Source organism: Eptesicus fuscus, chromosome 16 (assembly GCF_027574615.1).
Source record: "Eptesicus fuscus isolate TK198812 chromosome 16, DD_ASM_mEF_20220401, whole genome shotgun sequence".
NCBI lineage: Eukaryota > Metazoa > Chordata > Mammalia > Chiroptera > Vespertilionidae > Eptesicus > Eptesicus fuscus.
This window is the reverse complement of record NC_072488.1, coordinates 10,058,881-10,086,606: the sequence shown is the minus strand read 5'-3', so window position 1 is coordinate 10,086,606 and position 27,726 is coordinate 10,058,881. Positions and strand designations below refer to the sequence as shown.

At 42.2% G+C, this 27,726-nt stretch overlaps 1 protein-coding gene across 3 annotated transcripts in view; it reads left to right on the top strand.

The window, feature by feature from the left end:
* Nucleotides 1-3,511: 3,511 nt before the first annotated feature.
* ITSN2 (intersectin 2) overlaps nucleotides 3,512-27,726 on the top strand; it is a 100,491-nt gene continuing 76,276 nt past the window's right edge. For 2 of the 3 annotated variants that reach the window (XM_028140334.2, XM_028140331.2), the window contains exon 1: nucleotides 23,849-23,910. In XM_028140334.2, coding sequence (XP_027996135.2) covers nucleotides 23,880-23,910 — 31 coding nt within the window. In that variant the 5' untranslated portion in view covers nucleotides 23,849-23,879. Of the gene's footprint in view, nucleotides 3,581-23,848; nucleotides 23,911-27,726 lie in introns of those variants that run through there. The other variant, XM_028140324.2, reaches the window with a different exon arrangement.

Here is a 27,726-nt window from a genome sequence, read left to right as displayed (position 1 = left end):
AGGTCAAATAAAGAGCTTCACAGACAAGAAAAAGCAAAAGAAGTTCATCACCGCCAAACCAGTATTATATGAAATGTTGAAGGGTATTCTTTAAGAAGAGGAAGAAGAAAAAGATAAAAAAATATGAACAATGTGAACAAAATGGCAACAAATATATACCTATCAACAATTGAATGTAAAAATCAAAATAAATGAGTAAGAAATCTAATGAACAGAATAAACTGGTGAATAAAATAGAATCAGAGGCATGAAAATGGAACAGACTGAGGATTCTCAGAGGGAAGGGGGGTGGGGAGCAGGAAAAGATTAAACAAAGATCTTATATGCATAGATGCATTACCTATGGACACAGACAATAGGGTGGTGAAGGCCCTGGGCAGGGCGGGAACCTGGTGGAGGGGAGTGAAGAGGGACATCTGTAATAATCTCAACAATAAAGATTAAAAAACACACACAAGGATTAATGGCTTCCCTGGCTCAGTTGGTTAGAGCATTGGTTAGATACGCCAAAGTCCTGGGTTTGATCTCCCATCAGGGCACATACAAAATCAAACCATGAATGCATAAATAAATGGAACAACAAATTGATGTTTCACTCCCCCCCTTCCTCTTTCTCTGAAGTCAATATTTTAGTATATGTGCTGCCGAAGCGAGCACTGAAGTCAATATTTTAAAAAAAAGAAATAATGGCTAAGATTTTTCTTAATTTGATGAAAGACAGAAATTTAGAGATACAAGGTTGAAAATAAACACCCAACAGAATACATCATATGCTGATATACATCACAGTCAAATTATTGAAAACCAAAAATAAAGCATAAATCTTAAAAGTAGCATAAGAAAACAACATATTACATAGAGGAGAAAATTATTTGAGCAACACCAACTTTAAAAGGAAATCTTGGAGGTTAGAAGATAATTTTTTTTTTAATCTTTAAAATGCTGAGAGCCCAGCTGGTGTAGCTCAGCAGTTGAGCATTGAGCCAAGAACCAAGAGGCCACCAGTTCGATTCTGGATCATGCCAGAGTTGTGGGCTCCATCCCCTGTAGGGGGTGTGCAGGAGGCAGCCAATCAATGATTTTTCTCTTATCATTGATGTTTCTCTCTCACCCTCTCCTTTCCTCTCTGAAATCATAAAAAAATATATTTTTTAAAAATAAATAAATAAGTAAATAAAACCAAAAGACTATTTTTATTGGCATTTTCCTCTTAATTTCTTTATAAATTGTTTATAGCATTGTCTTGGGAGATTTAGTAATAGCAGAGGTATAACATATGAGCTCCAAGTTCTCACAGCCTTCCAACTCTATAATATATTTATTTTTATGGGATGCTTAGGGTTTCTGGAATTACTTCTGTTCTTTATTTTTATCCTCTTCCCAACACTGTGGGTTTGTTTTGAAGGCAGACTAAGTAGGAATGGGGTGAAGAAAACTAAGGGAGAATGATAGAACATAGGATATAGTAAGTATATGGTTGGGGGTGGGGGATGATCAGTGCAGGAAAGGAAAGCAAATTGAGATTAAATGCTCCCATGGTAGAAGTAGGTTACCAGCAACAGGTCTAAGAATCTATCTTCAATTGTGGCAGAAATGGGGAAAGAGAAACGTAACATACCTAGTCCCCTCACTAATGCCTAATCTTCAGACTTGACAGGTCTGTCTAGATATCTGTAAGACTTGGCTCTCCAGGTATCTGATCTCCAGTTGGTGTGGAGATAAATAGGAAGTGATAGACGTTGATACTAAAGAGAGATATAGTTCCAAGGTTTGACCTATGAGAAGAGGAAGTCAAAGAACTGGGATGGTGGATGTATCACCTGTGTGAATCATAAATATTGAAAGAGTAGGATAGGATGAACAAACTAGCCTTAAAGTTCTGAATGAAACCCTGGGATGGTACAGTGTTTGGGGTACTGTAAGCTCCTGGTGGTATACAGGACACCAATTTCCATCAGAGGTCGTTGGCTTTAGGTCTATTTTAGGGAGCTATAAAAAAAACTTCATTTCTTTATAAACAAGCTTTCCCAAACTTCACTTTTGTTCCACCAAGGTTCTGGCACCTCCCTCAGAAAAAGGACTCTGGGTGAATTGCACCAGGTCCAGAACCCAGAAACACAAATGACATTGGTCAAATGATGGGTGGGAAATCGAGACTGGCTCTCTGCCTATCAGGAATCAGAAAAAAAAAAAAAAAAAAAAAAAAACTAGGTTTCACTTTACAGGCTAACTCTCTGCAGCATTATGTGAAGAAGGATTCAGAGGCTTTGGCTCCTGAGCATGGGCGCCAAGAGGGAGTACCACGATTGATTGATTGATGGATGGATGGATGGATGGATGGATGGATGGATGGACGTCTGCTGTGGGAATGAGACCATGCGCTCGCTCGCTCGGGGGGGGGGGGGGGGGGGCGCTAGCCTGGTTGGTGGTTTGTTTGCAGAAGGACGGTTCCGGGTAGACGAGGCACCTCCCAGCCTAATGCAAAGGAGTCGGGCCTCCGTGTGTCACGGAAGCTCAGGACCCGTCTGTCAGGTCTCGGACAGGTCCCGGTCGAAGAGCTGGGAAAAACACTGAGCGTGAGAGCGCGCAAAGCCGGTTTGCCATCCCCGATGCTTGCCAAGGGCCTCGCGTGCATGCGTGGATCGGCCAGGGCAGGTAAGGCCTGGGCTATGGCGCCACCCTCCCCCCAGCCGTGCCCCCTCCACCTGCCCCACCAGGGAAGGAAGGAAAAGAAGCCATGGGACCATCCGATCTGCACAGACTTCTCCTCCAGCAACACAAGCCTCGGGGCCAGGAGTTGAGCACCCGGGGCCAGCCCCACGCCGCCCGCCCGTGAGAGCCCGCAGAAAGGTGGGGCCTTGGACCCCTGCGGGTGATGCCCGTGGGAACCAGGGACTCCTCCCCTGACCCCAACCACCAGAGAGCCTTTCTCTGGAAGCCTCTGGAAGCCGGGCTGAGTCCAGCCCAGCCTCCATCCAGGGGGGCGACAGGAGCTGAGATGTGGTCTGTGGTGAGGCCAGGAGCCGGCAGGCAGCTGTGGGGCCGGGAGAGCGTTGGGCTCCTGCGGGCCCTGGAGTTGGGGGAGATGATGGAGGGAGTCCCCACGGCTCCGGGAGAGCATGGGGGTGGGGGCTGCTCTCGGGTAGGGATGGGGTTAGGGGGGCCCCTACCTTGGCCTTGTGTGTGTGCTGTGGGCGCGGGTCAGGCCTGCTGGAGGATGGCCCCTGGGTGCGGTTCGTCTTCCTGGGGTGCCGGGGGCGGGTCCAGAGGCCTGTAAGACCCCTGAGCCAGGGCGGGGGCGGCCATGTTCCCCCCCCACCCCCCGCCGTCCCCCATTCCTTCCAGAGCAGCAAGGAAACCCGTGAGTGAGGGCTCCCCGGGCCCCCGCAGGATGCCCGGCCCTTCCCAAACCTGGAGTCCGGCGGCAGGAAACGCACCACCCCGCCTCCCCATGTCACCTCGCGGGGGAGGAGCCAGGGGGCCGTCGCAGCTCCTGACGGGCCGCGGTGCGGGCGTGGAGGCCTCCCGGGGGAGCGCGGGGCTGGGACCAGACGCGGGGCCGGGCCGGGCCGGGCCTGAGGTGAGGAGCCGGGGGCCCCGGCCGACTCCGGGCCCGCGCGGGCGGGGAGCCGGGCCGCCGCGGGAGGGCCGTCAGCTGCCGGGCCCGGCGCCGCCTCCCCGCCCCCCGGCTTCCTGCGGAGGCCGCGGCCGCCATGTTGTCGCGGGGCTGAGGCGGCGCCGAGCCGGGCGGCGGTGACAGGCTGCGCAACAGGTTCGCGCTCGGCGGCGAGCGGGGTCTCCGGCGTCCGCCCGCCCGCGCTGCCGGGGCCGGGGTCGCGGGGTCGCGCTGCGACGTGCGGGAGGCGCGCAGAGGCGCCAGGTGGGTGAGGCGGCCGCCCGGCGGCGGCGGCGGCGGCGGGACCGGGCAGGTGCGGGCGGCTCCGCGGCCGGGATGGGGCGGCTGCGCTCCGCCAGGGGCGCGGACAGCGCGGGAGGGCCCCCGGGTGCCGGGCGGCCCCCGAGCTAGGCCCCTGGCGGGCTCGGCGGCGCCGGGCGGAAACCCCAGACCCGGTTCCTGCCCCCGCCGCGCGGCCGGGGGGGGATGCCGCGGGGCCGGGGCCGGCGGACTCTCCTCGGCGCCCAGCCCCGGCCGCGCGGCCTCTCCCGGCAGGTGCGGCGCCGCCGAGGGCCGGGACGGCGTGCCCCTCGCTTTCGGGGTCCCGGCAGGAGAGATCCCCTTCGGGGCACCCGCGCGCTTCCTCGGGGACCCGCTCTGTTGTCGCGGAGTCGGTTCCCCTCCCCGGGAATCCGGGTGCGGGACCCGCGAGCCGGGAGCCGGCGAGGCCGGGGCTGGGTGCCCGGCGCCCGCGGGAACCCGAAGTTGGGAGATGGTCCCGGGTGTGCGGGGAGCGCGCAGAGGCGCGGCCTCGGAGGCCGGAGTCAAGTTTACCGCCTCGCACGGTTGTGTTTAAAAATGACGCCTGCAGGTGCGGGACGGATGGTACACCGAGGCTCACGCTGCGTTCTGTCGGAAGATGCTGGGCTTTCTTGCCCAAGGATGGCCGGTGGCCGCGGTGCTTCCTTTTGAGACGCGTGTGAACTATGAATTCGGAATATGTTGGATAGGAGGCAACCGCTGTAGGACAGGAACTGAGGTTAACACACACACACACACACACACACAGAATGATGGCTCTCCTCGGTGCTCTGGGTCGTTGTGACTGGTGGTGACCTGCTCGCCCAGAGACAGGAGAGAGAGGGCAGAGGCGACACGGTGCGTGGCTTTGGCGGCGTCAGTGCGGTGGCACCGGCTCGGGGTGACGCGTCCTCAGCCGCCCAAGGTGCGGGTGTGCCTCTCCCTGCGCCGGTGTCCCGGGCGTTAATCAGGGACGGAACCTCAGCGCAATCTGGAAACGTCACCCTGATGTAAATGAAGGACGGTGTCGTCCACATTTCAAAGATAGTAGCAACTCTGATGTGCACGCCTTCAGTTTTGGGTGTGTTTTTGTTTGTTTGTTTGTTTGTTTGTGTGTTTTTTGTTGTTGTTGTTGTGCTTACGATTCCCTTGTAATTTCTCCCCCCCTCTCCCCCCAGCTTTACGGAGCTATGATTGCCCTGTGTCCCTTGTCATCTCGAAAGTATATAAAGTGGAAGTTGTTTCTAAACGCTTCATTTAAGAGCCAGCAGGATTTCATGTTTTTGAAGGACGTGGGAAAATGTGCCGTGCCGCTGTTTTAATGTCATATAAATAAGCAAATGAAAGCTTGCTTTTTTTTTTTTTTTTTTTTTTTTAGCCTTTAACGCACGTACTTGTTCCTCTTGCTCACCTTTATAATGAAAGGTAGGATTGTCTGAGAAAACTTGACCTGCACTGAATTATTGAGCAGGGAAGGGCTGTTGTTAGTTCAGCATATTTCAAGGCAAACATCCTGACCTCGCTTGAATATGAAGAAATGTGTTAGGTATGCTCTGGGATTGGAATTAGAGTTTGAAATTTTTTTTTTATTTTCATAAAAATAGAATAGTATAAGGAACCACCATACACCCATCGCCCAAACTCAGCAGCTTTCAAGATTTTCTTTATGCCTCTCAAGAAAATGATTTGCCTTTTCTTTCTTTATTGTTTGGCCATTTCACCCTACATATTGAATATTTCTCTTTTTTAAATAAAAGTTGAAAATTTCTTACGCAACCTAGGATTTTTCTTTTTAATGTGTCTTTAAAATAGAGTTCCACGAATTTCCATCTTTCTAGTAAGGCAGAGTATTTATTGGCCATCTCCGTTAATGACTTTTTTCAGTATTGAAATATATTTGCCATGCCTGTCATATTTTATATATTTATTATATACTAGAAGCCCGGTGCACGAAATTCGTGCACGGAGGGGGGTTGTTCCTCAGCCCAGCCTGTACCCTCTCCAATCTGGGACCCCTGGGACCCCTGGAGAGATGTCCGACTGCCCTCTTACAATCCAGGACTGCTGGCTCCCAACTGCTTGCCTTCCTGCCTTCTTGATTGCCCCTAACCACTTCTGCCTGCCAGCCTGATCACCCCCTAACCACTCCACTGCCAGCCTGTTTGCCCCCAACTTCCCTCCTCTGCTGGCCTGGTCACCCTTAACTGCCCTCTCCTGCAGGGTTGATCACCTCCAACTGCCCTCCATTGCAGGCCTGATCCTTCTCAACTGCCCTCCTTGCAGGCCGGGTGCCTCCCAACTGCCCTCTCCTGCTGGCCATCTTGTGTCCACATGGGGGCAGGATCTTTGACCACATGGAGCAGCTATATTGTGTGTTGCAGTGATGATCAATCTGCATATTACTCTTTTATTAGATAGGATAGAGGCCTGGTACAGGGGTGGGGGCCAGCTGGTTTGCCCTGAAGGGCGTCCCAGATCAGGTGGGGGTTCCCTTGGGGTGTGGGGCAGCCTGAGTGAGGGGCCTGTGGTGGTTTGCAGGCCAGCCACGCCCCCTGCAACCCAAGCGGAGGCCCTGGTATCTGGAATTTATTTTCCTTCTACAATTGAAACTTTGTAGCCTGGAGTGGAGCCAAGCCTGGGGCTCCCTCTGCAGCGGCAGCCATTTCTGTTGGGTTTATAATTGAAACTTTGTTGCCTTAAGCGGGTGGGCCCGGCCAGGATGTGTGGAAAGCTTTGCTTCCCCTATTGCCGGTGGCAACCCTGGCCTGCTCTCTCAAGCTCCATTCTGACGCCAATTCTGTTTGAATTTGTTTACCTTCTATAATTGAAACTTTGTAGCTTGAGTGGAGGCTTAGGCCTGGTTAGGGCAGGCGGAAAGCTTGGCTTCCTCTGTTACCTAGGAAACCTTGCTCTCTGTGGCTGTAGCCACCTTGGTTGGGTTAATTTGCATACTCACTCTGATTGGGTGGTGGGTGTGGCTTGTGGGCATGGCTTGTGGGTGTGTCGGAGGTATGGTCAATTTGCATATTTGTCTATTATTAGGTAGGATAATAATATATGTAATATATATAATATAATACATATAGTATATATATGCCATGCTTGTCACTTACCACATGCCAGGCCCTGTGCTGTTTTACATAACCCTTTAAAGCTCACAAACACTCTGTGAGCAGTTATTTTCCTCCCATCAAATAGATAAGTGAAATGTTAACCTGGAGGTTAACTGACTACTCTGGTCTCTGAGCCAGTAAGTACCAGAGCCAGGGTTTCAAACCCAGACCCTTCCAACTGCAGCACCTGTGCAGTTATCTGGTATACTCATCTTCGTTCAGAAATGTGTTTGTTTTTAAATGTTATTTGGGCATGCAATAGATATTTGTTGAGTAAATGAATGAAAGTACATGTTAGTCCATTGACAAGTAACTACCATTTTTATATACTATATTTACTTGTAAAGCATTTGTATTAAATTTTAAAATTATTCAGAATATTATTCAGAATAAACTACATTACTAAAAATGTGATATATTTATTACCATCCAACAGTACATTTGCTTGTTGTTTTTTCTCTCTCTCTTTTTTTTTGGTGTATGTGTTCTGATCTTTTTCATGCCTTATTTCTGGAAAAAATTGTGGGATAACTACTTTTGAAGAAAGGCTAAAAAGAAAGGCAGAATCTTTTAGTGTGCTAATTGTTGAAGGTAGGAATCCAAGTGTGATGCAGGAAAATGTTTAGAATTCTGTAAATGAATAGATCTAAAAATGAAGATGCAGGAGAAATGCTGTATTTTTCACTTGAGTTCATTTTTTACTTTATACCCTCTTATAGCTACAGAGCACAGGGACTAATGTTAGAGTCCTGTTATTTAGAGTGCCTGTAGGTACTGCTGAGAAGGAGGAACTGGTCTAAAGGATCTGAAGGCAGAGAGGAAGTGGGGGAGGAAGGGAGGAAACTGAGCAAAAATAGGACAGTGAATACATCAGGAAATAATGTATTTTTACAAGTCTAAGAGGTCAACATATTTCATTTGCAAATGTATAGTATTATTTTGAGAAATTCACTTAAAAAATAATTTCACAGTATATCAGGACACTGAATGATTTATTTACTTGTGGAGCTGTTCAGCAGTGGTTATGGTAGACCTTGAGGGGTGTATTACCAGATGGCAGACATTTAACTTGTTTCATTTAAGCAACTGTTTTATGTTTTCTAGATCATCTTCTTCACTCCTACATATTTATTTTAGAAAAGGACACGCTGTTTAATAAAATTTTTTTTTCATTACTATAGTAGATAGGATACAGACTCTCAAGCTCCCAGCTCCAACACCAAATAGTTGCATAACTTTGAGAAACTTACTTTAATTCTATAAGCTGGTTTCCTCATCTCTAAAGTGGGGATTATAATAACTATTTATGTCTTACTATTGTAGTATGTAATATGGAGTGCTTATTCTTAATATACTGCTTAGTATATACTTCAAACTAAATTAGCCTGTGTGTGTGTGTGTGTGTGTGAGAGAGAGAGAGAGAGAGAGCGCGCGCGTGTCTTTTTTAACCTAGTGACTGGAAAAGAAATTAGTTTTTTGCCCTTAGGTTTTAATGTTACCTTCAGAACAACCCATATAAGAAGGCTGGAAAATAGAGTAGAACTGTCCCCCAATCTTATCCAACAAAGAATTTGCCCTTTGAATCCCCTTAATTTGGGGGGGGGGGGGAGGTAGGAGGAGGACATCAAAAATATAACCTAAAGAAAGAAATGTTCTGCAAAAGAAACTACACTCTAGATTATCTCTTCAAAACCTCTTGAACCCAGGTGCTTAAATAATTTCCACTTTTCAGTGGGAGGAGTACTTGACTAGTATGAGATTAATAATGGTCAGGACTGGTCAAGAATGGTAGCAATGTCGAAAGAGAAAAGAATAGTGGGCAGTGTCAAATTGCAGATGCAGAATAGATAAGGACCCAGCAGTATTTGCTCTGACAGTTTGGAGGACACTGATAACGGTTGCTTTATCATTTCTTTTTGGCATAGTCATTTGGACACTTCTCATCACCCTATTACTCCTTCTCACTTAAAAATGACTGCGTAGCCCTGGCCTGTGTGGCTCACTCAGGTTCAATGTGAGATCAAGTACCTGGTTGCAGGTTCAATTCCAGCCCCAGGCAAGTGCAGAAGGCAACCAATCCATGTTTCTCTCCCTCCCTCCCTCCCTCCCCTCCTTCTCTCCCTTCTCTCTAAAAAAAAAAAAAAAAAAAAAAAATCAATGGAAAAAATATCCTCAGGGGCAGGAAAAACAAAGAACAACTGTAGAATATATAAGAATTAAGTAGGTCAAGTTAATGAATTTCACAACTTATGTAACACTTAACAAGTGTAAAATACTTTTGGTGAACATGAGTGAGAACTTGAAGATTAATGAAATTTGCCCAGAATTATTCGGCTAGGAATGCATGTGTAGCATTCATTCTCTCACTTTGTGGTAAGTCCTGAACACCTGAATGGTGGAAGAAAGGCCCTCTTCTCACTTCATTGGCATGTTCATCTCTTGCTCTGGTCGGTGGCTCAGTTACGTAGTTGGATTGTCATTCCGTACACCAAAAGCTTGCAGCTTCGATTCCAGTCAGGGCACATACCTAGGTTTCTTGTTCCATCCCTGGTCTGGGAGCACACCGGAAGCAACAGATTAATGTTTTCGATGTTTCTCTCTCTCTCTCTCTCTCTCTCTCTCTCTCTCTCTCTCTCTCTCTCAAGTGGATTTAAAAAAAATGTTTACTAATTAGCAACTCTTTGCCATATAGGTGTAAATTTTTTCCAAGTTTCTTAGTTTTGTTTATAGATTTTTATAGTATCTCCTATGTATAGCACTATTTTAATTCATTTTATTTATTAACTCATTTAATTTTTACAACATCCCTATGAAGTAGGTACTATTATTAGCTCCATTTACAAAGTTCTCTGGCATTGTCTTTTAAATTCGCACACGGCTTTCCCCTCTGTGTTTGCCCATTTCTGCTCCCAATTCTTAAAAATCTATTTTCTCTTCCTAGCCTACTGGATTATACCTATTTTTTAGTTCTTCATTACTGAGTTTAGGAGTCATTTCTTCTGGGATTGCTCACCTAACAACTTTCCAGTGGCCTAAGGTAAAGGCAGGTGCCCGCAGTCTGTCCTTTATACCTATAGCATTTATGGAATTCTAAGTTTTGGTCTAAGGCCTCTTCTGTATTCCTCGCTCTAATTCATTTTATACAGGTGTTACACATCTGATGACTAGGTAATATTTGTGATTTGAATTAAAGGCACACATGGTATGTTGGTGATATCAAAAAGAGAACCAACTTCCAAGTATATAGTAAAATAGAGAAACCTATGCAGAGGAAGTAACGTCTGAACTGCTTTGAAGGCCAGTTGGGAAGGAGGGAGGGCGGGAGGGACCCAGAGACTAAAACTGAATGAAAACAGATGTGGAAATTTCCCATTCTGGGGACAGCGTGTTATTTAGAGTGGTTTTGAGGATTATTAATCTTGCCTCTGGAAAGAGCCTGATGAAATAAATCCCTCTTTCACCCCAGTATACCTTTTTCAGTGTTCAGAATATTTTAATTTTCCTTCTAGATCTCTTTTCCTATGAAACAGCTCAATTTCTCATCTGACTTCCCCCTTTTTCCAATGTAATGGGGGAAAGTTTGGAGGGCCCTGATGTAATCTTGATAAGATTTTAAAATGCCCGGAGAAATTTGGAGAATTGATGTTGTGGGAATACTGGAAGCCTTAGGGGAGAGAATAAATCCTGAAGCTTTTGTCTTTGGAGACTTCAGGTGCCATTCACATCTTTTCCTGACTGTTCAGACATTTGATTAGACCTCTCGACTCCTTTTCTCTCCAGTCTTCATTATGTTCCTATTCTCCTAGCTATGATAAAAGACATTCTTTTAATTTTGAGGTATACTGCCTGCTGGTCTTAAAGAAGAATGGGTGAGCACTCTGTATATTAACAATGATTTATTTGTCATTTAAAATAAATATTTTTTCAAACCCCTTTTCTCTTTGAACTTAACTTTATTTCTCATTAACTTAAATTTTTTCATTATAGAAATAATACATACTGAATGAAAAAAGATTTGTAAAGTGGGAGAAAAAAGTAGGAGGAAATAGTCATTCTATGTCCAGCAACCAATGACAACCATATTTTTTGGTGTGTGTGTTTTTCTTTTAATTCTCACTCAAGGACATTTTTCCATTGATATTTAGAGAGAGTGTAGAAGAGGGAGGAGGGGGAGAAGGGGAGAGAGAAACATAGATGTGAGAGAGACACATTGATTGGTTGCCTCCTGCGCACGCCCTTACCAGGGCTTGGGAATCTGCAACTGAGGTATGTGCCCTTGACTGGGAATCAAACCTGCAGAATGGAACCTTGTGCCCCTTCGATCCGTGGGTGGGCGCTCTAACCACTGAGCAAGTGGCCAGGGGGACATTAACTTTCTGGTGTCTCCTAACAACCTGTCTTCGTTTTGTTTGTGTGTGTGTACATACACACACACACACACACACACACACACACGTATATGTACATACTAGAGGCCCGAAGCACGAAGATTCGTGCAAGAATGGGCCTTCCTTCCCCTGGTTGCCTGCACCGCCTTCGCTCTGGCCCGGAGCCGCCTTTCTGCCTTCCCATGCTGCCGAGAGGCCTGGAGCTGCTGGGGCAACCAGGGGAATATGTATAATATATATACATATCTACATATATGCAATATATATGTGTATGTATATAACATGTTTTACAGTACAACATTGTAGCTAGAAACATGACTTTTGCTGTCTGATTGGGATTTCAGTTCCAGCTTTACCTTTTATTAGCTTTGTGAGTATAATAATCTCACTTAGCCTCAGTTTTCTCTTCTTTAAAAAGTAAAGATTTCATGATAATAATTTATCCATAGGGTTGCTGTGGGGGGGAAGAGATAATGTATGTTTAGAGTGACCCTCTCATAATAAATTCTCTGTAAATGTAACAATAATAATCAGGCCTTTCTTTTGGTTAGGTTAGCTAAGTGTCTGCTGTGGACTATGTATGGAGGGAGAGGGTGATTCAGGAGCACTGTTCCTTTCTTTTCTGAAATAATTAAAATTCAATTTCAAAAACAATTTCTTAACATTCTCAAGGGCACTATGAAAATTTTTGTAGTGAGGGCTCCTTTAAAATGTTATTTGTCTTGGGCCAGGCCCTTTTAGGATGTCCTTGATAATGATGAAGGCAATGATAACATGTAAAAACCTGAGTGTAGGGCTTGGCATTTGGTAAGTATTCAGTGATTTGGTAAGTATTCAGTGATTGTTGGCTGCGGTTATTATTTTCATAATGATAAGTACATATTTGTGTTATATCATACATTTTAAATTATAAAAAATATAACCAGTTTCCATGTTATTACATGGTCTAGCTGAACTTGTTTTTTTTAAAAAATAGGTTTACTGAAATATATTCACATATCATTAATATGATTTAAGTGGCAGCATAATAAATTGGCTCAGTTCATTTCCCCATTGTTGGACTCTCATTTCCAATTTTTTTCTATAATAACAATAACCATAGTGAATATCTTTATAAATAAGGCATTTCCCATATTTATTATTATTTCCCTATGATAGATCCCCAGAAGTGAAATTATTGGCTTACTAGAGGCCTGGTGCACAAAATTTGTGCATGGGTAGCATCCCTAGGCCTGGCCGGTGATCAGGGCCAATCGGCTGCTGGCCAGGGCCTCCCTTCGTTCCACGCCACCCCCTAGTGGTCAGCACACGTCATAGCGAGCGATCGAACTCCCAGTGGAATTTCCGAGGGGACACTTTGCATATTAGCCTTTTACATATATAGATAGATGTGAACATTGGTAGGATTCTGTATATTTTTGCTTTGTCTTCTGAAAAGCTATACTAATTTGCCCTTCCATGACCGATGTCTGCAACATTCATTTCCTCTCCTTTGCAGCCCTGAGTATTAGCCTGGGCTTGTCTTTTAAAAAATCAATTTATAAGGAGAAACAAAACAAAACTTCCTTTGCATTTTGATTATTAGTGATGTTAACATTTATTAGCCAGTTTTGTTTCCTCTTTGGGAAAGTGTCTATTTATTTGTGGTCTTAGTTTTTCATATCTATTTTAATACCTCTCTCTCTGTACATTAAAAATGTTGACTATTCCCAATTGTTTACTCTTGAATTTTATTTTCAAGTTTAAAGTATTTATATACTTGGATCTGTTTATTTTTTGCTTCACGTTTTTTTGAATGGCTTCAAAACTTGGAAAGTTATCTTTGTTTCAAAGAGGTGATATTTTACTTGAAGGTGAAGCATCTATATGAAATTTTTCCCCTCTGTACTTTAAAGTCAAGTAAATAGTTTTGCTTTAATATTTGGTCCTGACAGGAGATGGTAGAGAATAGGCCAAATAGCTGGCTCCCCCCCCTCCCCTTACGGCAGTGAGGGGCCGAGTCACAAGCTATTCTTAAGTGTTTTTCCCCCTTTGTGTGGGTGAATTGTCTTGTTCAGAGTTGTTGACTAATTCTTTTAAAAATTGGTTTAATTTAAATCTTCAATATAATTGAGGTACTTACTATTTCAGTGTTTACCATTTCTGTTCTTTTATGACCTCTTTTTAAAAATATATATTTTTATTGATTTCAGAGAGGAAAGGAGAGGGTGAGAGAGAGGTAGAAACATCAATGATGAGAGAGAATCATTGATTGGCTGCCTCCTGCACGCCCCCCACTGGGGATCGAGCCCACAACCTGGGCATGTGCCCTTGACTGGAATCGAACCTGGGACCTTTCAGTCCGCAGGCTGACACTCTATCCACTGAACCAAACCAGCTAAGACTATGACCTCTTTATAAGCTAAATTTAATGTTTATAAAAGTCCAAACTTATAATTTATATTTAAACATTGTAAACTGGAGATGCAAAGTTACAGATCTAGAACTAAGAACTAACTTTATATAGAAGAGTTATCTTCTTCAAAGCTTTTAAGTCTTGATATGCTGTGTGGATTTGGGTCCCTACACCTCTAGGTAGAAATAACAGTAACCCTTTTCTCAAATATTGATTAAAGAAAAACATGTCCTTTTTATTAGTAATCTGTACAGCTGTATTGTATCAATTCAGTGATTTCAAGTTAACTGTTGTAGTTGAAATAATAGTAGTAATGTTATCAGTGGGGTGCTCTCCTCATCCCTACATATTACCAGTGGAAGTGGAGTTCTTGCGATGTTGCAAGGAATGGGAATTTCCTGAAACACTCACAGGAGGAAGAGTGATCTTTATTTCAGTGGAATTAAACCCCTGGGTTTACACTGTTGCATTTTCCTTCACCCCACCATGGGAAAAGTCTAATCTTATCTTCAGCAGGCAAGAATTAAGGCCTCTGCCCAGAGTCTTTGGTCCATATTAAAACACAGTCCAGTCCAGCATCTGGCTAGTTTAGTTTGTATTCCCCGCTGCAGTCCATTGCATGTGGGGTTCATGTAGACTTCTACCACATGGCAGAAAATCTTATCCTTTCCTACTCTGAAATGCCTACCATATTTCTCTGTGTGTAAGACACTATTTTTTTTCTAAAATCGTTAGACTGAAAATCGAGGGGCGTCTTATACATGGAAGTCAGCCAAGGAGGGAGCCGATTTGGTACGTAGCTGCCCATACCTTGTCAAACAGGCTTCTGCCAATCATGAGCCCTATTGTTACTGCCGTCAGCTGATGCAGTAATTGGAGGTGGAGGCAGAGAGTGCACAAAACGCAATAGGGACCAGAGCGTTCTGAGCTCATAAAGATGCCAGAAAATCTATATATATAAAAGTGTAATATGTAAATCGACTGGATGGCAGAACGACCAGTCACTCTGACATGCACTGACCGCCAGGGGGCAAATGCTCAATGCAGGAGCTGCCCCCAGCCTGCAAGACCCCATCACCCAATCAGGGCCTGCCAGCCAACCTCTCGGTCCCTCCCCCTGGCCGGCAGGCTCCGATCGCCTGATGGGGAATGGGGAGCCGGGGGTGGGTGGCAGTGGATGCAGGGGGCACCAGGCCAAGGCGGGTGTGAGCAGGGCCCCGATCACCCCACTAGTTGCCCCACACACAGAGGGCGACCGGTGGCGGTGGGGGGCGGTGCTGGCTGCCGGCAGCCGGGGAAGATCGGCCCTGATCTCAGGCCAGGCCTAGGAACCCTACCCACGCACAAATTTCATGCACTGGGCCTCTAGTGAAAGGATAAGTACCAGTAAGCGATTGTCTTACTCTGCAAAATTCAAACTGAATGTAATCAACTATGCAAAAGAGCATGGGAATAGAGCTGCAGAGAGACAATTTGGACCTCCTCCCACTGAATGTATGAACAGTGGAGAAAACAGGAAGAACAACTCCTTAAGATGCCAAAAAAGAAGGCCTTAAGAGGAAACCAGCAAAATGTTTAAAATATTGATTTCTTAATTTGGGTTGGAAAAGTGGTAGGCGTCTTATACATGGGGGCGTCTTATTCATGAAAAAACACAGTATTTTTTATTGCTCAAATTCAAATTCTCACCACTTGGATTATGCTAGTTACTTCATAACTGGTGCCCTGTCTCACAACACTCAAATCCAGTTCATTTCCTATACTGTTTGTCAGAATTCTCTTCCTCTGCCTTTAAAAGACCAGGTTCTTGTTTCTTATATATGCTTTCTCTGGATAATGTCATTCTTTAACATGATGGCAGCTATTCCCAATCCCTGGTGACTACCAAACGGGGTCTCTAGCTCAGACATAGACTGTGCTTTAAATACTGGCTCTCCATGATTTGCACAGTGAAGTTCAAAATCAATAGTATGACGTACTTCGTTCCTTAAATTGTGTTCTCCTCGCAAGTTACTTCATTGCTTTGGTTTCTCTTTAATTGTTTCTAAAATTGAAATGAATTCAGTATGTTGTTTAACTCTTTTTTTAAAAAAATCATAAAGTAAAATATAGATAAGCCTCAATATGTAAAACACAAAAACAGAGCTACTTTCATTGAAGTTGCTGTGCTCTCCCAGTCCTCCATTCCTCCTCCCCACTCCACTTCTGTTGTTATCTCCTTGAAATTTCTAGAACGCCAAGGAGCACATTTTGAAACTACTTGGTTTCTTAAGTTCGCTTCTAACACTTACGGTTAAGTGAGTTCTTTGAAATCACATCACTCTCCAATCACACTCTCTTTCAATGGGAAAGGTTCTGTTATACTGGCTATTGTACTTTCCTTCTTTTTACCTTAGGCTCAGATACTTTTCCTTTCTTTGTTAACGTGCCTATCCACACACACAAATATACTCCAAAAATACTTAGAATCCACTTAATTTGCCACTGACACCATGTTAAATGATTCTTACACAAATATTACCGCCTTTATGATAAGTTCTGTGTACATTGATTTACCTTCCAGTAGTATTAGTTCTGTCCTCTGGGTTCTCATAGTATTCTCGCCCCCCCCCCTTTTTTTATTGTTTACACTATTACACATGTCCCCATCAACCCTCCCCCCTTAGCTCATAGCATTTTTAAAATCCTTATATTAAGTGACTATCCATGTTTGATTAATAAATAAGAGTGAAAGAAAGAATAGATGGGCAACAGGTATGGAGAATAATATGTGTACTCTGTAAATTTCATATTACTGTAGAAACTATAAAGAAGTAGGTAATTTTGCTCCAATCATTCTCTCTTAGAACTGACCTTGATCTCCTTGGTAATCACATGAGGAAGGAACGTTTTCCCGACTAATTGGCAACTTTGAAGAGTTGGCTCTGTGTACTTAGCATGTAGAGTGGAGGAGGACTGGAGAAAGTTTTATAAGATATGCTCTCAGGAACTTGATTATCTTGCTTTTGAATGTCAGACCTTCAGTCAAATTTATTTAAACTTACCAGCATGATTCGAAGTATAATTGAAAAACCTAAGTCTTTCTTCCCTTCCCACTGTAAGGCTGTCAGAATTCAATGGGAAATAAACTTTTATCTCTAAAAGTATACTTCAAAGAAAAAGAAAAACAAGTTACAGAAGGGCCATGTTGCAAGGGACAATTTGGTCTAAAATCCACAGCTCTGATGCCTGCAGAATTTCAAGGAAGAAATTTGGGGCCTGCTCTGCTTTCTTACCAGTTTCTTCGGTGTAATATTCAACTCAACATTGCCTTTCTCCATGCTTCACTTGCTTTGTTTGCTTTTTTTTTTTTTACCTCCCAACCATGTTACCAGGTTACTCATTTACCCAATTTATTTGTTCTACAAACATCTATTGAGCATTTTCTCTAGGAAATCTGGTTTAGGCATTAGACATACAGTGGTAAATAAAAATGGTCTCTGCCCAGTACAAGTAAACAGGCAAACATGTGAAACATGTGAAATTGAAGTACAGTGTGATAAATGAAGCTATTGTGGGATGAATACACGAGTGGACATACCGAGGAGACAGTGACTAACTACCTGGGAGGACAGAAGCCTTTTAAAGCAGAGGTGAGTTCTCACCAGTGTGGCTCAGTTGGTTTGAGCGTCATCCTGTGGAGGGTTCGATTCCCGGTGAGGGCACATACCCAGGTTGCAGGTTCCATCCCCAGTTGGAGTGTGTGCAGAAGGCAATCAATCGATGTTTCTCTCTCACATCGATGTTTCTCTAGCTTTCTCTCTCTTCCTCTCTCTAAAATCAATTTTTTTTTTTAAAAAAAAGAGGTGACATTCGAGTTGTGAGTTGAAGAATGATAAAGGAGTAGTGATTGACAGGAAACAGCTCTGTACAAAGGAATAGGGAAGTGAAAAATATTGTTTCAAAGGTTGGTATACTTAAGACATCTGAATCAAGGGGAAGTGTCTAGACATGTATGTGGTAAAGTAGATTGGGGTGAGATTCTGAAGGGTGCCATATTTCATACTAAGAAGTTTGAGATTTAACTTGTAATTAGTTGAGAAATTAAGCAAGAGAGGGACATTAATGGGTGTTTTGGTTTTTTTTTTTTGAGGGGGGGGGAGGAGACACAAAACTAATAGCCCTGTGGAAGGATCTGTTAACTAAAAAATAAAAGGCCAAAATGGAAGGCAATAAGCATTTATTTGAGATCAAAGAATAGCTATTCAGAGAGCATTGATTCAGGTAGAAGTCCAAATAAAGGCAAAAAGTATTTTTGAGAAAGAGTTGGGAAACAATTACATCAATAGAAGGAAGGTATTTCTATTGATGCAGATATGCTAACATAGTGATGCTAATTCCAAACAATGTTTTTAATTTTCAATCCCATCTGCTTTATCATTTTTTAATTAAGAAATTTTTAATTACAGTTGCCATACAATATTATATTAGTTTCAGGTGTACAATGTAGTAATTAGACATTTATATAACTTATAAAGTAATCGCTCTGATAAGTTTATACCCATCTGACACCATATATAATTATTACAATATTAGAGGCCCAGTGCACAAAATTTGTGCACTCGGGCGGGGGAGGGGGGGTCCCTCAGCCTGGCCTGTGCCCTCTCACAGTCTAGGAGCCCTCAGAGGATGTCCAACTGCCGGCTTAGGCTCGCTCCCTACAGAGGCTCCCTCCACTGCCACTGTGCTTGCCAGCCATGAGCCCGGCTCCTGCGTTGAGCGTCTGCCCCCTGGTGGTCAGTGTGCATCATAGCAACCGGTTGTTCCGCCATTTGGTCGATTTGCATATTAGCCTTTTATTATGTAGGATTATTAACCATATTCTGTTGTATTTACAGAATACATGATGACTAGGTAGATGATCTAATTAAGGCTTTGTGACTGGGATGCTATTCCTTATTTGTCTTTCGTAAGTCTGCTTTTCTCCAAGTGATCTTTGGTATTTTACATGCTTTTTTGCAGTTATAAAATGCAGGTGAAGAAGTTTCTTTGGGACACAGGGTTGCTTTAGGCCCAGTCCAAAGTTTATTATGCCCTGTTTTAATCATCTATAGGTTTGAGGTATAAAACATGTAAGGCAGCTCCTCTGGGATGGCAGCTCTGGCTCCATTTTAAAGTGGCTCTATTTTATCTTTTACAGGTCTCAAGGCAGGAAGAACATTTTAGGAGGTTCATACCCTCCTTCACAAAATGATCTTCTTAGTCACAATCTCCTAGTGATAGGCCTCAGAATCTGTAGAAATAGTAAATGTCCCACCCAGTTTATATGATCAGGGAAGTCGGGAAACTACAAAACAGGATATTGGACATAAGAGATGAGGTTTCTAGGACCAGTTTTGCTACTGAGTCTGTGAGCTTGTACAAATCTCTTAGTTCTTACATCTTGAAAATTGAGGGTTTGGATTCAATAATTACTGTAATTCGTTACTTCTGTAATTCAGTGCTTCTACTCAAACAAAAAAATCCAACTTTAATTGAGCTACTTTTCACTTATAATGGCTACATTTTGCTCTTCTTTTGGGTCTTATTGACCCTTTGTGGCAGAAGGATTTCCTACTCCCATTCAAGCATTTCTACTTATCTGTACGTTAGTATGAATATATTTCCCACATTCTCCAAATTGCATTTGGATTACATTAAATCAGAAACAGTCTTCTTTGCCTTATTCCTGTTTTCTACCATACGTATCTTATTGACTTCTAAAAGGTAACAATACCAGTTCTCAATTTATAGTAAGCAAGAAAATCTTCACATAAATATTCTAAAACCATAGGTAATTAACAGTGATTAAATTATATGATAACTGAAGCTGCCAGGATTGCCCATCATTACATGATACTCCCTCCAGGGAGCAAAGAGGTGTTTATTGGATGCTGCCTTCCATCACATGTGCCTAAAACAGGCTTCCGACATGTAGCTTGGGAGTTCTGCTTATCCTTTTCTTCCTCTCAAAAGGTTATACCTAGAGGCAAGCAGTACTCAGCACTCCCTACTTTATGTATGAGATTGATGGAGACTCTCCGACTTGTTTTTCTTCTCACCTACAAATGTACCAACATTACTGCTTGCAGGAACCCACTCACTCGTCGTTAATTATTATCCATAAGAGAGGAAGAGGCAGATAGAGCCCACGGGAAGTTCATGGGCTTTAGAATTAGACAGATTTGGGGTTGCATACTGGCTTCTTCACTTACTGAAGTTAAGAAAGTAATTTAACCTTTCAATTTCTTCATCTATGAAATAAGCACTATGTCATCTGCCTTGCTGCGATATTGTGAGGATTTTTAGCATTATCAAAGGGATCTAGCAGTATCTGGTCCTGGTAGACTAGTCCAGAGGTCGGCAAACTCATTAGTCAACAGAGCCAAATATCAACAGTACAACGATTGAAATTTCTTTTGAGAGCCAAATTTTTTAAACTTAAACTTCTTCTAATGCCACTTCTTCAAAATAGACTTGCCCAGGCCGTGGTATTTTGTGGAAGAGCCACACTCAAGAGGCCAAAGAGCCGCATGTGGCTCGCGAGCCGCAGTTTGCTGACATGGGACTAGTCTATAAGGTCCTCTTTGTCTGAAGCTCCTTGTATAAAACCTAGAACATACTGGGTTCTCAATGAATATTGAGCATGACACATAGTAACTAAGGACTTAGCAAATGGTAATTGTTATGACTACACAAAGTAAAACAGTTTTACTTTTTTAAAAATAAAATATACATGTTACATTTTTAAAATTTTCAATTGTTATTATTTCTCTGCAAGTAGGTAAGAATTGTTAAACATGAGGTAATTATTCTACAACAGGGCAGAGTTGATGTAAACCTAAGATATATGAAATGGTATGCTTTAAAAGCTTATTGGTTCCAACAAATTACGTTATTCAGATGTTATCACTGTCAGTCAGATGTTCCATCCATCCGTGTGTCCATGTTACAATACTGTGTAGTACCTGCGTGCATGGGTGCCTAAATCCCATGTACAGGTGAAGGTTCTGTAATACCAGGACCTTCGGCTTCACTGAAGGGATTGGCCCTCCCTGTTCATTATATTATTTGGTTCATTCTTTGATTTTATTTAAGGATTATACCTGTGATTATTAAGTAGCATTCTGTTGTATTTACAGAATACATGATGACTAGGTAGATCAGGGGTCCTCAAACTTTTTAAACGGGGCCAGTTCACTGTCCCTCAGACCGTTGGAGGGCCGGACTAGAGTTTAAAAAAAACTATGAACAAATTCCTATGCACACTGTACATATCTTATTTTGAAGTAAAAAAACAAAACGGCAAAAACACCCGCATGTGGCCCGCGGGCCATAGTTTGAGGACGCCTGAGGCAGATGATCTAACTAATTAAGGCTTTGTGACTGTGGGATGCTATTCCTTATTTGTCTTTTTTAAGTCTGCTTTTTCTCCAAATGATCTTTGGTATTTTACTTGCTTTTATGCAGTTCTAAAATACATTGAAGGTAGTGCTTGGAGGATTTTCTCCTGCATTTTAAAATTATCTCTCTCAGTTATAGAGACCTGATAAAATAGGGGCCCTTACCTACTGCATCTCTATAAGGAAATAGTTTCTTGGCAGGCCTATGATGTATTTTGGTTTAACATTACTTATGATAATTTAAAATTGGGGAAGTAAAAATGTGCTTGTTTGTAGAATTTCTGTATTTGAAGTTGTAGTCATAACTTGAGACTTCCTTCTATGTTCATGTTTTTGCTTTTTGTTTTTAAGCTGGTGACAATTCACCCAGTCTCACAAACCATAATTCTGAGAGTCATCTCTTTGATTCCTTTTACTCCATAATCTAAACTCAGTCCCTGAGTTCTACCTTTTTTAAACCGTTCATTGTTCTCCAATTCATCCCATCTTCTCTGTTTCTGCTGCCCCTATTCCAGATCAGGTGCCAGATACTGTTCTCAGCTCTTTCCTAACTGATCTCCCTGCTTCAAGCGTGCCCTTTTCTTCACAATTTATTGTCTTAAGTGATATCCGACTCTATCCCTCTTCTTAAAACCTTTTAAAACGCCTTGTCAACCACAGGTTCAAATTCAAGGTTCTTAACATTACAATTTTAAGTAACTCTTACTCTTTAAATCTCAACACAATACCTCCTTAAGGGGTTTCTGACCACCACACCGAGGTTTATATTACCTTTGAGAAAGAAGTGAAGAAAATCACCTGTGCATGGGTGAAATTTCCTCCTACTTGAGAATAGTATAGTGACAGGTGAAGTCAAGTGTGGTAGCAGGTTTAAAGTTCCATTGCAGTAAAGGTTACTAACATCTAAAGAAAGAATGTGAACACTGAGAGGAGGGTGATATACAGTGGTAACGTATAGGAAAGCTGGGAGTCACAAGAGCAAAATTGGCAGTGCCAAAACCTTATTGGAGGCTTGCCCATCCCTTTTACCCAGTTCTTGCTTATTCCTGTTGTGTAGGTAAATGTATCAGAGTGTCTGTGCCTGGTGCCATTAAGTATTCTAATCACAATTAAGTCCCTTTGCGCAGTTTAATAGATGATAGTTTGCTTTATAGGAGGAAATAAAGCTGTTAAATTTCTTTTTTTTTTTTTAATATATTTTATTGATTTTCCAAAGAGAGGAAGGGAGAGGGATAGAGAGTTAGAAACATCGATGAGAGAGAAACATCGATCAGCTGCCTCCTGCACACCCCCTACTGGGGATGTGCCCGCAACCAAGGTACATGCCCTTGACCGGAATCGAACCCGAGACCCTTCAGTCCACAGGCCGACGCTCTATCCACTGAGCCAAACCGGTTTCGGCACTGTTAAATTTCTTGTTGTAGATTAATAAAGTTTGGATTTATATACCAGTGTTTTTGTTTGTGTGACTCACTTTTGGTGGTTACACTGATAGAGTCATATTTCTTCTTGAGCACACTGAATTCACTAAGACACAGCACCTTGTAAACACTTCTTGGCAGCTAATCAGCCAGCTCCTCTGGTGCTGCCATCCACCATGATGTCTAGCTCTTTATGCCTTCATTGTTCAAATGGCTTGTGCAAACACTTTTCCTTAGGCTTCTAAAAATATTAATATTGAAATGATTTGAGTAAATAGATGAGCTACTGAGTAGTCTCTTAATGTAGTAGTGTTTTCCTACAATGTTACAATTCATGGTTTATATAACTAAGTATATTACTATAAATTTGTTAGGTCCTCACTCACCCTAACTTTTCCTACCTTTGAGTTTCAAGGAAAAAAATTTTAATTTACTCTGAGTAAATGAATGAATTTAGGGTTCAGATTTATATTGCACTCTCCCTTCTTGGGCACCCAGAAAACCATTTATTAAAAACCCACTGTGTGTCAGGCAGTGTACTGGATTATGTTTAATACTTTAAAAAATACTCCAGGAAAGTATTTTTACAGATGAATCTGAGACTCAGCAGAGTTGGGATTTGAACCCAGAGCTATTAAACTTCTGAATTTCCTCTCTTCAAGTTCAGAGCACTTACCTAGCACATTTAATTATGTTTAAATAAAACATACTTCTAGACCATTTTTCTAAACCTGTGGAACTTGATTAAATAGCTATGCTATATTTATTTTGGGGATTTTTCTCGTTTGGGGATTTTTTTGTTTTAAAGAAGAGTGTTGTGGCTTTCATTGTTACTTACATTTAAATTATACAGTTGATTTTTCTGAAATAATTTCTTGCCTAGTTATAACTTTCCTCTTTCCCAAATTAATTTCTACAAAATTAGTTCATGCCAAGAGTTTATTCAGTACTTGCTATTAAATATGTGACTTTTTTTTTAAATGGTTCCATTTTAAAGGCAGATCCATTCCCCAACAAAATCTGCTCCCCGTTCCCAAATGCAAATTCTGCCTGTTCAGCAGCAGCAGCAGCTCTGCATTGTTTTCTGTTGGACGTGTAAGCTGAAGGGGACAGGCATTCCGACTGCTCGGCGGGTGCGCTCAGCTGCGATCTGCCCTTGTTGTGTTATTAATGCACAATGTTTTTATGTTGCAGATGGCTGAGAGCTAGCCAGGAAAACAGGAGCATGATGGCTCAGTTTCCCACAGCCATGAATGGTAAGCGTGAGCAGCTTTGTGCTTGTGGGAAGAGAAAGAGGTTATGAGATTGGGCGGGTAGAGGTTATAAAATACTCTTTTGTGATATTTTTCTTTGAGTGTAAAAATGAAAAACTTAAAGTATTCTTTTTTTTTTTTAACTTAAAGTATTCTTATTGAAAATATTTGGGCAGGCTATTTTGAAACACTGCATTTAGCTTCTATTAGAATATTATGAATCCCACAACTCCTTGTAAGCATGTTCTGCTGTATCATCTGGAATGTGTGCTTAAGAATAACTTAAAGCCATATTGTGTTGGATGTATAAAACTGGAGGACAAAAAGCAGAGTGCTATAAGCAGGAGAATATTAAAGGTGTTTTTTATAGCATGGGATGATTGTAAAATTGATTAAGCCAATAATTGTAGTGGTAATGTGCTCTGACAAATTTGAGAATTTCTATGCCTCATACAAAGGAATTTGCATTAAAAACAGTTTAGTTATAAACTTCAACATGTTAAGCAGGTTTATAAATAAAATGAACATAATAGAAAGCAGTCAGCAGGTCCTCAAATAATGTCCTTTCATTCAACGTTTCAATGTTGATGAGAAAAAGAAAATTGATTCCTACCCAGGACTGCTGTCTGTGTGGAGTTTGCATGTTCTCCCCATGTTTAGGTGGGTTTTCTCTGGCGACTCCAGTTTCCTCCCATATCCCAAAGACGTGCATGTGAAGTGAATTGGGTGTCTAAATGGTCCCAGTCTGAGTGAGGGTGGGTGTGTGAGTGGCCCTGCTATGGAAGGATATCCTGTCTAGGGTGGGTCCCGCCTTGTATCTTGAGCTGCCAGGAGAGGCTCCAGCCACCCGGGGCCCTGAACTGGAATAATCCAGTTGGAAAAGAATTCTCTTTTTGTTTTTTTACTCTTTCATAAATATATAGAGCTCTACATTTATTTCAGTGTTTAGTATTAGAAGTGTTTTGGGTCTTAATTTAGAAGTTTGGTGACATTTTTGTGACCAAGAATACGCCATAGGAGCTTAACTCTTGTTTATATCAATTCGCCTATGCACAGTGCAGACACAGAACCCACCGTGGGTTTTTGTTTCCTCACCTGTAAAATGAGGATATTAATAATACACAACTTTAAGGTACTGGTGGGAGTCAATGAATTATTGTGTATAAAGTATCTGAAGGGGAGTCAGGGCTCAAGAAAGGTGAGCTGCTTCCATCTTTGTCATCCTTTGTTGTTGTTGTCATGTTTACCATCATCATTTTTCTGGAGTCATACAGTAGTAAATCAGTCGATAGCCACACTGTTTGCCTTCCTAGTCACAAGAATCGTGACATGCTAATTTATTTATTTTATAATAAACTGATAAACTAAGTAGGGTTGTGTGTTGTTGTTTTTTTTTACTGTGAATGTGGTATTTATTTAGAAAGTGTATAGTGTAGCTATTTTAGGTTTTTAGTTCTTCAGTACATGTTTCTTTATTTTTAATAATCTTAAAACTTGTCTTTAAGAGAGGATGGTTAGGAAACCGTTGCAGGGAAGCTGGGGTGCGGCGGAGCCCACGGCCGGGAAAGCCGCCCGGGGCTTTCCCGGCCTTGGGCGCCAGCGGGGTGCCTGCTCCGATCGCAGGAGCGAGCCCACCTGGGGAGTCGGCTCGCTCCTGAGATCGGGTAGCAGGGACGCTGGGTGCAGCCGAGCCCAAGGCCAACACCCAGGGCCAAGCCGGGACCCTGAAAGAAGGTAGAAGGCGGTGGCCACAGCCAAGGCCTGGGTCCCTGGTGCCTGGCAGAAAACTGGTGCAGGCAGCCAGGTGAATGCAGGTCTATTGCACGAATCTTCGTGCAAACGGGCTACTAGTCCATTATAAAAATGCTTCACCAAGTAATTATGGTCATGTTTTAAACTAATAAAAAAAATAAAGTCTCAGTATGAAATAGAACATTTCAGCAATGAAATAGAAGACATAAAGAAGAGCCAAATGAAAAAATTTGAACTGAATAATATGATAACTGAAATTAAAAACTCAGTGGGCTCTAGCTGGTTTGACTCAGTGGATAGAGTGTCAGCCTGCAGACTGAAGGGCAGGTTCTATTCCAGTCAAGGGCACATGCCTGGGTTTCAGACTCGATCCCCAGTGGGGGTTGTGCAAGAGGCAGCCAATCGATGATTCTCTCTCATCATTGATGTTTCTATCTCTATCTCCCTCTCCCTTCCTCTCTGAAATTAATAAAATATATCTTTAAAAATAATAAAATAATAAAAAAAAGAAAAAAAAAAGAGAGAGGATGGTTACAGATTTTTTTTTAAATCCAATCATTTGGGGCTAATAATGTGTGTGTGTGTGTGTGTGTGTGTGTGTAGTAAAGACTATGTGGCCTTGGCTTAGCAATACAGTGCTTAAGGCAGACAGTCATTACATGGAAGAATTAGTGTTTCTTTGGCTCTAAATAATTTATTGGGGGTGACATTGGTTAATAAAATGACATAGGTTTCAGTTGTATAATTCTACAATACAGTATCTGTATATTGTATTGTGTTCACCACCCCAAGTCAAGACTCCTTCTAAGTATGTATTAAATCAAATAATCAAATACATCATAGTGTTTTGAATTATAGTGGACACCTACATTTCAATGATAAGCATTCCTGGAAACAACTTTGTAAGGGAAATTTTTTTATAATGTAGGCAGCAAACATACATGAGTTTATATACCTAAACATATTTAGTTTCTTATTGGTAGAAGGTGAATTTGTAAAGGTAGTCAGAAGTGAAGAATACATGGTTATGAGCCACATTGAATGTATTGAGCGCTAAAGACCTGCTCAGAGGGCTGGTATAACCGTATGTGAAGGATAGACCACAAAAAGATTGTGACTTTTGTGCTCCCCCAAGTCCTGGTCTTGCCGCTCTTGTTTTCTGCTCCCTCTTTTATTCATTCACATGTTTATTCCTCAATCACTTATAAGTGTTTGTTCTGTGCTGGGTACTTTGCTGGTTCTGGGAATAGAAAGGTAAACACACACAGCTCCTGTTCTCCAAGGGCTCACAGTCTGTCCGGTAGGACAGATGGAGAACAAACAATCACTGCGCCTTTCTGAGTGCTCTGTGGAAGCATGGAGTAGCCTCCTGAGAATCTAAAGGAGGGAGCAATTAATTTGCCCTGCAGGTATTAGCCACCTCCTAGAGGAAGTGAGGTGGACCTGGAAAAGATAGAGTTTGAAATAGAATGGGGGTGGTGTGACTGTCTGTCCAAGTAAAGGGATGTTATGTATATGGGATTTGTAAGGATTTACTTTTCTGGGATAGTTGTATATCAGCATTTCATTTATCCTAGGCTTTTGTTTTGTATTGTTTTTTTCCCTTGTTATATATTATATACATTTATAGTAGTGTCACAGTTAACATTGTTTCACCTATTTGTTATATCACCTGTGTTCAAAAATTTTTTAAGGTACAATTCCAAGGGAAAATTTGGTTTCTTTGACATGTAAAAGAGGCTCATATTTTTATATTTAAATATCCATTTAGATGCATCTCCTTTACATTTTGTTACTTATTTTTAAATGACAAAAATAATACTGCTAAACTAATACAGATATCAGAGTAAACAGGGAGGTAATGTGGGTAGTAATTAAGAGCACAAATTGTAGAGCTATAATTCTAAAGTACAAGAAAATTCTAGCTATAAATTATATTAGTTGTATAGTATTAAGCAAATTATCTAACCACCCAGTGCTTCAGTTTTTCCTTCTGTAATACATGTAAAACCTGGTCTATGTAATTGTAAAAATTAAATGTGGTAATATTAATATACTTATCATGGT